An 11927-nucleotide genomic window follows, 5' to 3' on the forward strand; every position below is an offset into this window, starting at 1 on the left:
TGAATTTTACAGCATAATCATCTATAAAGACCAAGCTTTTCATTTCATTCTTCAGGGCTGGAAATCAGAAACAGAAAGGAAAATTTTGACTTCATTATAGACTAATAACTGCCAATCATCCTATTTTTGGGTTCTTCTAAGTAATTGTTCTGTCTTTTTCAATGAGGTGCAAAAAATAGAGCAGCCATATAAACTGGATAATTCCAGGTGGATATTCCTTTGGTTATCAGAAGGTCTGAATCACAGATGATCTGTGTGCAAATAGAAGGAGCTGATTCGTGTTTCTGCTGTTTTCTGCAAGGGATGGAGTTAGAGCAGCATACCATAATAATCCCATGGCATATGTGTAAAGGGTTTTAATACCAAACATTGAATGACATACACTGACACACACAATCCCCAGTGGAGTGAAGTGTCAACACTTTGGCAGTCTTTCCTGCAGTTTTCTTCCCCTCTTATGTTCAATCAATTAGATTTTTTGAAAATCCTTGATGCAGTGCTCCCATTTGATAGTGGGAGCACTGTAGTTTCGGTTTGCCTTGTACATTTTAGTTTGTTAGGTGTCATTTCTTTCTTGCATCTCAGGCTCCCATCCCCTCTGCTCTCTGCTGCTCTCAATGCGTTTCCAACTTTGAACATTTCAGACAGTATGAATATTGTATGTCCTCTTCTGTTAAACATGATTGGTTTCCTGTCTGCTTCTCATTCTTTGTTTCTCCCCATCTTCCTCCTCCTCTCTCTACAGGGGTGGCTCTCAGGAGAAAGACAGGGCAGTGTCCTCATCCATAGTATCCTCCGTTCAGTCCAAAATAACTCAGGTATTGTTCTTTTGCTTTTTTCCCCAGATATGTTCTTCTGTTGAACTTTATGATTTGCCCAGGACAAGCATGAAGTGTTGGCCTATTTTCCCCATACAAATAGGAAGGACAGAAGGTTCTGTTCGTTTTCACATACAAGAATATACTTTAGTCACTTCAGTATGCATTTTACTTTAGTGTCCATCCAATTTTTTTATACGAGCATGCAGTGTCTTTTATTACAGTTTATCACACATCTTATTGCATATCTTTCCTTCTCATCATAACTTGAGTAAATTGATATATCTTTGCATGTTTACATCTGTGCTAGGTTATTTTCTTCCACACTGGCCAGACCACCCAAGGGTGTGAGTCTGCGTCTGTGTCAGAAATCATTTTCTTTGAATTCCTCTCACTGAGCGGTTACATATTTACAGTCATTTGGAGTGTGAGTTTGCAATTTCATCTTCACCAATTTAGTTACATTCCAAGTGTCTGTGTCTATAGTTACATCCTGTTTTCAGGATCAATACAATCTTTTTCTGCCGAAAAAAGCGCCTCTGTGAGTTTGTGTGTTCATTATTCAACTGGAAATTTTGACAAAATAATTTTAACTTCACTCATAGACTGTGTCACATGATCCTCAACAGTTGCCACCTTTCATAGGATTTGTGTGCCTCTGGGACTGGGCTCCATAATGGTAGCTTACAACGTGGCAGGCATTATTCTATTTTAATGCTGAATTGAATGTCATTATTTAAGTGGTAGTGTTATTGTCTCTAACTTCACAGAGATACGTGTGATGCCAATAGAGCTGTTGCTATCAAATATTTTAGTAATCGAGTATTCTACTGAAAATTACATTGATTAATTGAGTAATCGGATAAAACATATTTTTGTTTCGTTAAGGAGCAATTGTAAATATACATGAGAAAATAAGACATTTCACTTAATAATGAAGAATTGGTTTCCTTTTTTAGACAATCAACATTTATCTTTATCATCACTTTAGTCGTCGTCATATCTTTCCTACATAAAGACAGAGTGCATTTAAGCCCCGCCCACACCGGAGGACATAAAAAAATTTGAAGGGCTCTCCATTGACTTTATATTGTGCAAAGGCTTCTCTTGTCCCACTCTGTGTGCCATTAAACACAAACAAATGTCCAAAAGCTGCTGTGTGGTAGGGTGATCTACTAACAGGTGAAAGAACCCTGATCTAAGTTTGAAGCTGCCGAACAGAAAAAAAATAAGCTTTTAAGACGAGACAAGTGGATACAGGCAGTAAGACGAGAGGCGCCGTCATCGGCTACACATCAGCCTTGAAGCCCCAGTCAGTCTGCAGATTCTTTACCCTGTTAGATCACCCTACCACACAGCGGTTTTTTGGCATTTGTTTGTGTTTGCTAGCACACAGACAGTGACAAGAAACACGTATAGTCCGGGCGAAATACCACACTCTGTAAAAATTGAACGATTCCTGGAGGCAGAGGAAATTCCTCAATCATTTTTTGTAATCAAGGTACTTGAATTATTCAAGGAATTGTTTCAGCCCTAGATGACAACTTATATTTTTGATATTGTCCTCTGTTTCGCTGGCTGAAGTTGAACTTGCATCGTCTTCACTCCTTCTGGAATTGAAGCCAAGAATTCTACAGGGCAGATGCTATATATTTTTTAACATTATAGGGGCAGCTAACAGTGGAGACCATGGCATACCTGACTATGACAATACAATCAATCTGTTGTAATTTTATCTTTCTTCTGAGGATGAATTCCAGCGCTTATAAATTCAGACAATATGTTGTTACCAATTTTACTGGAATTAGATTTTAATTCCAAAAGCATGAATGGACTGAAATATGGGAACACTGTTGGCTGACTACAATATTTTAGCACCTAGCTGTAGAGAGTTCCTTTCATTCATCCTGGAGCATTAGTGAGATGAGCTACTGATGGTGGTGGTAGGGCCTGGCTCATCATCAGTGGCGCAAAAAAAATGTGAAGTTATATAATAAGGTTAGGGATGATAAAACAAGATTTGGCTTTTCCCCAAACTTTTTCCAATTAAGTCTGTCCATCTACCTGTAGTCATTCAGCTGTTGTAATTGGATGACTGGGGTATTTGTTACAATTTAAATGTAGTGAGGTGGTGGGCGTTGTTTCACTGTGGAACACTATGGTCCTCCATTTTGGTGTTAAAACCTCACATTGAAAAAAAGGGCTGTGTCTGAATAAATGTTACGCAATCATCAGTCTCAGGGTGACCTTCCACAGACCCCGCCAGTAAATTCTGACCCAAGTACACATTCTTCCTGGTGAGAATCGTGCTGCGTAATATATGGCTGCTTTCAGGAAGGCAGCACAATCAAATTCATGCATAGGCACCAGTCGAGGAATAAAAATATCAGGTAAACTAAATGGGTTGGAGATTATCAGATTTAGATACCACAGGGTCTGTTCTGTGGCCGTGTACATGCACCTGTAGTTAAATGAGCAAAAAGGTTCCAGAGATTATCAATACTGAAAACACTGTCATGGTAACAAAGCCCCCCACCTTTTTTTTTTTTTTTTACTATTCCTCTTTCTCTAAATTGTCTCGTGTTTTTGCCTGCAATATTATGATGTACTGTTCAGTTATTTTTTTGACTGCTGTGGGAACATGGGGAAAACATCTGACAAATTTCAAAATCAATTACTTTCATTTGTCAAAACCCCCAAATTATGTCTGCAATCTATGGCATTTACACAGCTGTCTTGTATCTATAGCTGTATCTGGTTCTATGCATTTTCACTTGAGATCGCCATCAATCTTTAATAAATCACTCTAAAACATTGGATTAATTTCAACCGATGCAATATGTTGATGTACTGGCTGTCAAACTGTGTGCAACTCCATGGATTTAACCGGGAGCATAGAGCTTACTATGTAGGCGTGCTTAGGAAAGACAACTTTGGAGATTTAGTTGGTAAATAATTTATCAGACGTGGTAGTGCAGGAGAAATTAAATCCAAAAGGAACACAGGTGTTGCACTGGGTGTTGAGAGAACGCAGTACCACCAGAGGCATTTAGACTGGAGCTGATGGAAGTCAACAGCGTAAGAGTGGCGAGGCAACAGTAGGGCAACTTAAATCATAATGCACTGACATTTGTATCGTATTCTCTCTGATTAACTGCACCGCGTATACACAACCACACATCTCCCGACGCTTTTCTCTCATCAACAACGTCATATTTCTTTCACTTTCTCATTATCTCACAAGCAAACAAACAAAAGCAGCTGCTTGTACCTTCATCTCAACATGGCTCTATAAATTGGCTCATGAAAATACGCTGTTGACAGCTGTACGGCACGCACTAACTACTTAGACCCTGTCCGCGATGTTTAGCAAACGCATCTTGAATAATTCAGCATATCTTCATGTTCCTAATGGTCTCTTCTTTCCTGATTGTGCCTGGTTGCGATTTGCCCCATCCCGCCTCTCATTTTCCTAATGTTTGTCCTTGTTCCTCTCTTGTCTTGTCGTTCCTGCTCCACTATATGTTTGATGTGGTATATTGTGTTTGATACATAATTTGTGCACTTCTGAGAGGAGCTTTCAACACAGTGCATCTAAAAAGAGAACTGCTGAGGAAAACCTGCCTCTGGAAAGTGTGTGAATAGGTTTATTTTGCATGGAAAGAACAAACTAGATGTTGCACAGCCCACCCAGATTCGTCCTAACACTCATTTATGGTGTACTTAATGTTGCAATTAGCATCAAATCTGTGAAATTTCTTCCCATGTATGTGATGGAACTTGCATTTGTACTGTTTAGGATTTTCAGACTCCTCTAAATTTAACTTAAACTCAAACTCCTCAGTAACTCTTAAATGGTGGGTACGAATTGCACAAATCAATCACGGGGTTAATTGTGTTTCCTTCTCAGACCATTACTGGTGCCTGTTCTATTTGATAAGTCCTTCCTTTTTACTGAATCTAAGGTTTTTTGTTTTGTTTTTTTTTTTGTTTTTCTTTTTTGTTGTTGGGTGTTTTTGTTTTGTTTTTTTTTTTTCCCCCCCAAGGAGAGGGGGGGAAAAACAGAAAACATTTGTAAATAAACTGCATGTTTTTAAGATAGAAGAGCAACACAAGGCAGATGAGAAACAGACAAGAACAATTTATAAAAGATAAATCTCAAAGAAAATTAAGCAGCACAGTTTAAAGAGAAATAAAACTGCAACTGGTTGATTTAGCACCAACTGGGATAAGTGGCAGTAACAAGTGTGCTTTTAATGCTGGGCACAGCAAACACACTGTCAAAAATACAAAAAGGGAGGCGCAGCTCACGTGTCTGCAGTGCAGCCAAACAAACTCCATCGATTTGTGGCAGAAGTCAGTCAATAATTTGTCTCATTTCTGTCACGCTGTGAGCAATTACAGCCCGATTTCATGCTGCAACTCTTAATCTAACAGCTCACTGTAGCTCCTCCTTCTGTTTCCATTACCACTGAAATTAATTGAAACAGATCTGCCATCTAAAACATCCCCAAATGACCATAGTCTTATTTTCTAGATGCATTCTTGAGAAGCTGCGGTCAACCTCAGTGATGGCTAACAGTGTCTGTGTTTTGTTTTCTAACCTGATCCTTCAGTTGTGAAACAGAAACACTAGAAGACGACAGCTTTTGGAGGGTGAGGCTGATGTCAAGCAGATAAAAATGCAAACAAAAAATCTCTTCTGAAAAAAATAATAATACTTGAAGTTCTCTCAATTCTCAGTAGTGAATATTTTGTTGGTAGGTGGGTGATCTGAATCTCCAAATGGCAGAATCACAGAAATAAAGCATGTCAAAACATGTTTTGAATATAAATAACGTAAAACAATCCATTGCTACACAGTTTTTAGAATTTAATTTAGTACGAGAACTGCTGACTTAAATGTGGCGAAGTTGTAAAAGATTGAAGCTACAGAGAATAATCAGGTCGACTGCTCATTACTGCAGGCCTTTCACAATCACCGCTCTGTGGGGTTCGTTCATTTGTAAGATGTGGCCACTAATTTGGGTGTTCGTTTGAATTAATGGCATATCAAGTAAACATTCCAATTACAGAACCTCCGTGGGTGAAATGCACCACATCAGATTTAAATATGTCCCTGCAGACCTATTGCATGACAGAGCAGTGTATGTTTTCTCTCAGCCAACAGTGGGTTGGGAATAATAAATATTATTATTATTATTATTATTATTATTATTATTATTTTATATAAATATAAAAATAAACTAATTTTTATTCAAAAGATGTTGAATGATATAAAGAATATTTAGGTTATAATCGTCACTGAAATAATTTGGCCTTTATATTATCCAGTATTATTATGTAATCAGAGATTGCCACCCCATATGCGATAACCTTGTTGTGATCTGTTAAAGTGGAATGATTTTTTTTTTCTATACTTTGCCAAGACACTCTAAACAGACAACAATTCAACTCTGTTATATCTGCTTGTTTTTCAATTCATAATAATGTAGAGCATTGTTAGTCGCAATTTGTGACATCTTCCTTGAGTGTTTTCACACGTGTCCATTCAGATACACCAAGATTTGGAAAGAAACAGCGGTTTGAACAATTCGATGTGGCAGCTCTTTTCCTCTGTGATAATAGCTATTAATTTGTCTCGTCTGTCAGCAGAGCTCGGAGGTAGATATTTTTGTCCATGTGTGTTTGAATCGCTCTTGCAATGCAAATCAACACTTGCAATTTTGCAATGCAAGCACTTGCTCTCTGGTCAGCAGAATTTACATTTCCACCTGGAAGGGGAGGGAAAACTAAGTGAAAACTATAAATTGCATTATAGAAGGTCCTTACCCCAGACTCCCAACATCCCTGTTGAGCTCAACTTATTTTTTGTCATCGCAGCTTTCTACAAAATTACAGTTTTTCCTATCATTGATTTTTATTTGTATTTATTTATTTTTTTTTCCCCCTCCATACTGTAATTCATTTTCTGTTTGCCACAGAGCGGGTCAGCTGCTAAAACCAGCAGATTTGCTGTACATGGATGGAAACCAGGTTATTTGTGTCCTTACTGGGTATTTTCTGTACTTGTATGTCACATTTTATGATACATTGAGCAATTCATGGAGCGGACAGTTTAATTTTTTTTTTTTTTTTTTAACAATAGTTAAAACACAATAAATCACAAAGAGAATCAAAAAGTTTAATGGAACAGATTTGAGAATTGTTGACCAGGGGGAGTAACAAATAACAGCATTCCACTATAGTAAGTTGCTTTATTCTTAGTCAGTCAGTGGTACTAGTGGACCCTCGGGTGTAGTTATCAGTCCTGTCAGCTCTTACACCCATGATGAATGTATTCAAGTACACTGCATTACTGTTTTACATTAAACTCATTTGTCTCTCCTCGCTTTTCAGGATCTGATGGCCAAAGTGCGAGCCATGCTTGCCAACTCCAAGACCTTCCAGCCTCCAAATTCTTAAAGAGGCACTGGTTTCTACGAACAGAACCAACCTCTGGCAGTCAGCAAGCAAAGCAGCATTCTCTTTTTTTCCTGGAGATTCATCTGATTGGGATCTGATGTCCTGTGTCTTCATGATTTCATTTCCATCATCTTGATTTGAGAATCAATAGACTCACTTGGCCTGCATTGCATTTTCACTCACAATGACATCTCACATCTATTTTGCATCCCATTTTGAAACCCTATTTTTCTGCCACACGTTGACTTTCTATGCAGCATCACCAAAAGCTGCAGGACATCAGTATTCTCTCCTTCTATGAAGGGTTTTGTCGTTTGATAATTTCACCCCTCTCCGCCCTCGTCTGCTGTCTCAACTGTTTTCCTTTTTAATTCCTCCAACTTTTCTCCCCAGCACATCACTCACTACTTGATAACCTGTTTTTATTTTTTAACCTGTCCCTCAGCACTGGTGTGTGGCCTTCTATTCCTGATTTGTACTGTAAGGAATTTGATGCAGAACTACTTTCTAATCCAAACTCTCATTAAAGTTTCAACTATCAGTTATTCATACTTTTACTAGAGTTTTCTTCACCTACATGGACTCTCCAGTGTGTCTCAGATATCACCAACAAACTAAACCCCAACATTTGAGCAACCTCTTCACCGCCCTTTATTTGGTACACAGATAAGATGGAAGAAATTACTTTTACTGCCCCCAAACTTTCACCTCCATTTACTGTACAAAGTTTAGTGCCACAGCAGCCTGGCCGATAAGCCAGACAGACCAGGAGGCGATTGGCTGATATTCCCCCTAGGTGTCAGCCACTGCTGCTACTGCTGCTGAGATGGCACTTGTGACCCAATGCTCAGTCACACTCTGTGCACAGAAAGTAGAGTCCTGCTTGATGACCCCAGGCAGAGAACAAACTCATAAGCGATTAAATGTTCAGGAAAACACTAAAAAAGGGAAGTTATGGTGCTTTCTTCTCATTCCCTTTCAAACTTCTGTTTTTCAGTTTTTTGACTGCAGACCATTAGAGTGGTAGTGAAGGAAAAAAAACAGCCCATTCGGTTTTTGTTTTTTTGTTTGTTTGTTTTTTGCCAAGTTTGGCCTTTTTCAAGGTCTAAAGCAACGTTAGGTCACAATTAGAGATTGGTGTCACCATTCAGAGGACTCTGTATATTTACTGGGCTTCAAATTGGTTCAGTACAGCTGTGAGTGGAAGAGCCAGCTACTCAAAAGGAAATGTGTCTTTCACACAAAATGAAAAAGTTCTAGGAAATGCTCGACTGGAAGGTATAGCGGAGTATTATCAATGACCTCCCAATAAATTTCTGTCAAAGATCATATCAGACAACTCTGAGCAAAACTCCTGAGATTGATGATTCATGTACAATCTCGTTGGTAAACTTCAGAGTAAGATGAGACAGTTCTGACATTTCACAGTATCAAAGTTCATCCGATCACCAGAAGCGACTAAATAACCCAACGAGGAAAGGTCTTATTTGACAGCAGTGTTTCAGACAGTTAAACCAAGTAGCCGGTCAATCTCCACAGAACAGGATGCAGGAGGAAATAAAGTGCAAGTCTCATCAACTACTAGACAGTCATAATGCCTTCCTTTCCTTAGCCAGCAAAAAGACATCCCAGCTGCTCCACCAACCTGCAGGCTCTGCAAGGGCAGGTCGGACTTCCTCTCATCACAGCGAAAGTCAATTCTCACCTCCAACATGTGGAAAAAAAAAAAAAAAAACAACAAAAACATCGCCACCAAAGCAGAAGGCTGCTTCCTGCCTCGGGCCATGAAGATGCTGAGTTTTCCCCCCCTCCTAACAAACACGAACAGCTGCCACACACAGTTTGCAGCTGATGTGCATTATTTCCTTCACTATATGCACTAACTGTTGGAACACATGTGAACCATGCAGCTTTAAAGGAAACCCCAAACAGCCTAAGTTGGTTGCTAATCAAGCCCTTACTCCTTATAATCTTAACCAAAATAAGGTCACAATGAGATGCTTACAATGTAACTGCAGCAAACACGGTATATTTAAATTGTATTGCCTATTTGGTTTATTTTAATATTTGAATCAGTTTCTATCTTTGTCTCTCTGCACGTACTTAATGTGCAGCACAATCACAAACTGACTTATCACACCATCATTTCACTCTCGCAAGTACAATCAACAAAAGGTGTTTTCTGATAACTCGGTTGTGAGTTTTAGTCCCAACAGAATACATGGCACAATTCTGCACTCATCCTGATTTTAGTGTTGTCCAAACAGTGCCAGACAGAGTGGAAAATGGGGCTGGATTGGTTTCTGTTTAAAAAAAAAAAAAAATGTTATCAAAAGGCATTGAACTACTTTGTCTCCATTGGCAACTACAGCAACACAACAACATGCATAATGCGAGCTGGTGGACACCAGAGAAAAAACACTTCAACAAATTACACACCCGTTAGAAATAAAACTTTAAGGAGATTATGTGCGTGTTAGTTTGTTCAATCACAAGGCTTCATCCTGGCACTAGCCTAGTGTTTTAATAATTCACATAAAACCACTTATTCAAAATGCATAACTTAAGTCTAATTGCACATGTGCTGATCACTCCACTGTAACTCTAAACCGTTGCTTTAGCTTGCCAGTACAATTCTGCAGCCTTCAGTAGAAGTAGAACTACACCAGATTAATATTGTGTTGGCTTTACACCAACAGTTATATTCCAAGACAGCAAAACTCTGCAGTTGTGTGGAAATACGTTTTGGAGTAGATATTAAAAAAGAAATTATTCCATCTGCATGAAGACAATAAGATGGCAATCTTTTAATCATCAATTACATAGGTGGAATCGAACAGGGTGAAAGTGTCCAGACCACATTAATTTTTTCACCATTTATAATGTTGTAGCCTTTTGTTAAAATCATTTAAATATTTTTTTTTTTCCCTAATCAATCTACATTCAGCACTCCACAATGACAGTGCAAACAAAGTATCATAAAACTTATTGCAATTTAATGAAAAAAGTGGAGCTGAAAAGCTGGCGCTTTGCTTTGTCACAGTCGTCCATTTGTTTCAATCATCTTTGAGATGGTTGTACGCCTTCACTGGAGTCCAGCTGTGCTGAGTTTAAGTGATTGGGCATGATTTGGAAAGGCACACACCTGTTTATAAAGGCCTACAGCTCACAGTGCACGTTGCAGTAAATGAGAGCTGTGAGGTTGATGGAACTGCTCAAAGAGCTTAGTGACAGCATTGTGGCAAGGCTACAAAAAAAAATAAAATAAATAAATAAAATCTGCTGCACTGAATGAGAAGGACCGAGGCGAGAATATTAACCAACAACCTGAAGATCACTCTGGCTGAGGACCAGAGATCCTGTGTGAGGATGAGAGAAAGTCCCAGAGAGGAAACTGTCAGTGCAGCCTTCCACCAGTCTGCTATATGGCAGTGGCCTCTCCGCAGTGAGAAACACATGAAAGCCTACAGTTTGCAAAAAGGCCCCAAAAGGACTTACAGACTATGAGAAACACGTTTCTCGGGTCTGATGAGACCAAGACTGAACTCTTTAGCTTCAGTTCTAAGTAGCATGCATGAAGAAAATGGGTGCTGCGCACCACCTGGTCAATACCATTGCAACAGTGAAGCACAGTGGTGGCAGCATCATGCTGTGGGGGGGTTCAGCTGCAGGGAGGGGGGCCGTGGTTGTAACTGAAGCAAAGATGAACACAGCAAAGTAGAACGATATCCTGGGGGACATTCTTCTCCAAAGTGCTCAGGACCTCAGAGCAGGCTGAGGAAAGTTCACCTTCCAACAATGACCCGAAGCATGCAGCCAGAGTAACGAGCGACTTCTGAACAACTCTGTCAACGTCCTTGAATGGTGCAGCCAGAGCCCTGACTTCCACCCTCTCTGGAGTGTCTGGCGTCTCTGGAGAGACCTGAAAATGGCCATGAACGTTTCCCATCCAAACTCACAGAGCTGGAGAGGATCTGTGAAGAAGAGTGGCAGAAAATTCCCAAATCAGGTATGAAAAGCTTTTTTGCATCATTCCCAGGAAGACTCTGTGTTAGCTCAGAAAGTTGCTCCTGGTAAGTATAGAATACTTGTGGAAAGGCAATAGTTTTGTTTTGTTTTTCTCTTTTTCCTTAAAGTTTCTTTAAATTAGCAAATTGTCTATAATTATGTTTGTCATTATGGGGTGCTGAGTGTAAATGACTTTGCAGAAGGCTGCAATGTAACGGGGTGAAACCTGAAGGGGGTCTGAATACTTACAGTACTTTACATATAATTTCACTAAATGTCAGTGTTGTCTCCCTCAAGCCAACAGAGTTGACTGACCCACTGAGCCGCCATACATTCAATAGCTCCAGTTTAGTCCTGCTCATAATTTTAGAACCTTATTTTTCTTCCTGCATTTTTCTTTTAAGTGAACAAGCCAAACATCTGAAAAAAAAAGAAAAAAAAAAAGGTCAACTACGACAGCAATTCTGGCACAAGCTGACAACAGCATTACATCTGCCAGCGCTTTTCTTTTATATAAGGGCTCTTCAGGGCAAGCTCAGAGATTCTTTATTGATTCCCGGCTGGACTGCCAGATAACTGCAGAGCTGATCTAAACTGTTTCAGAGTAGGTGCAAGCGAAGTAACAAGTAATTTAAA

General features: G+C 39.3%; 1 protein-coding gene across 1 annotated transcript in view; it reads left to right on the forward strand.

The window, feature by feature from the left end:
• sfswap (splicing factor SWAP) overlaps nucleotides 1–7832 on the forward strand; it is a 40068-nt gene extending 32236 nt beyond the window's left edge. The window contains exons 19-20 of the mRNA XM_029515650.1: nucleotides 746–818; nucleotides 7218–7832. Coding sequence (XP_029371510.1) covers nucleotides 746–818; nucleotides 7218–7283 — 139 coding nt within the window. The 3' untranslated portion in view covers nucleotides 7284–7832. The remainder of the gene's footprint in view (nucleotides 1–745; nucleotides 819–7217) is intronic.
• Nucleotides 7833–11927: the final 4095 nt, after the last annotated feature.

Source organism: Echeneis naucrates, chromosome 12 (assembly GCF_900963305.1).
Source record: "Echeneis naucrates chromosome 12, fEcheNa1.1, whole genome shotgun sequence".
Classification (NCBI taxonomy): Eukaryota; Metazoa; Chordata; class Actinopteri; order Carangiformes; family Echeneidae; genus Echeneis; species Echeneis naucrates.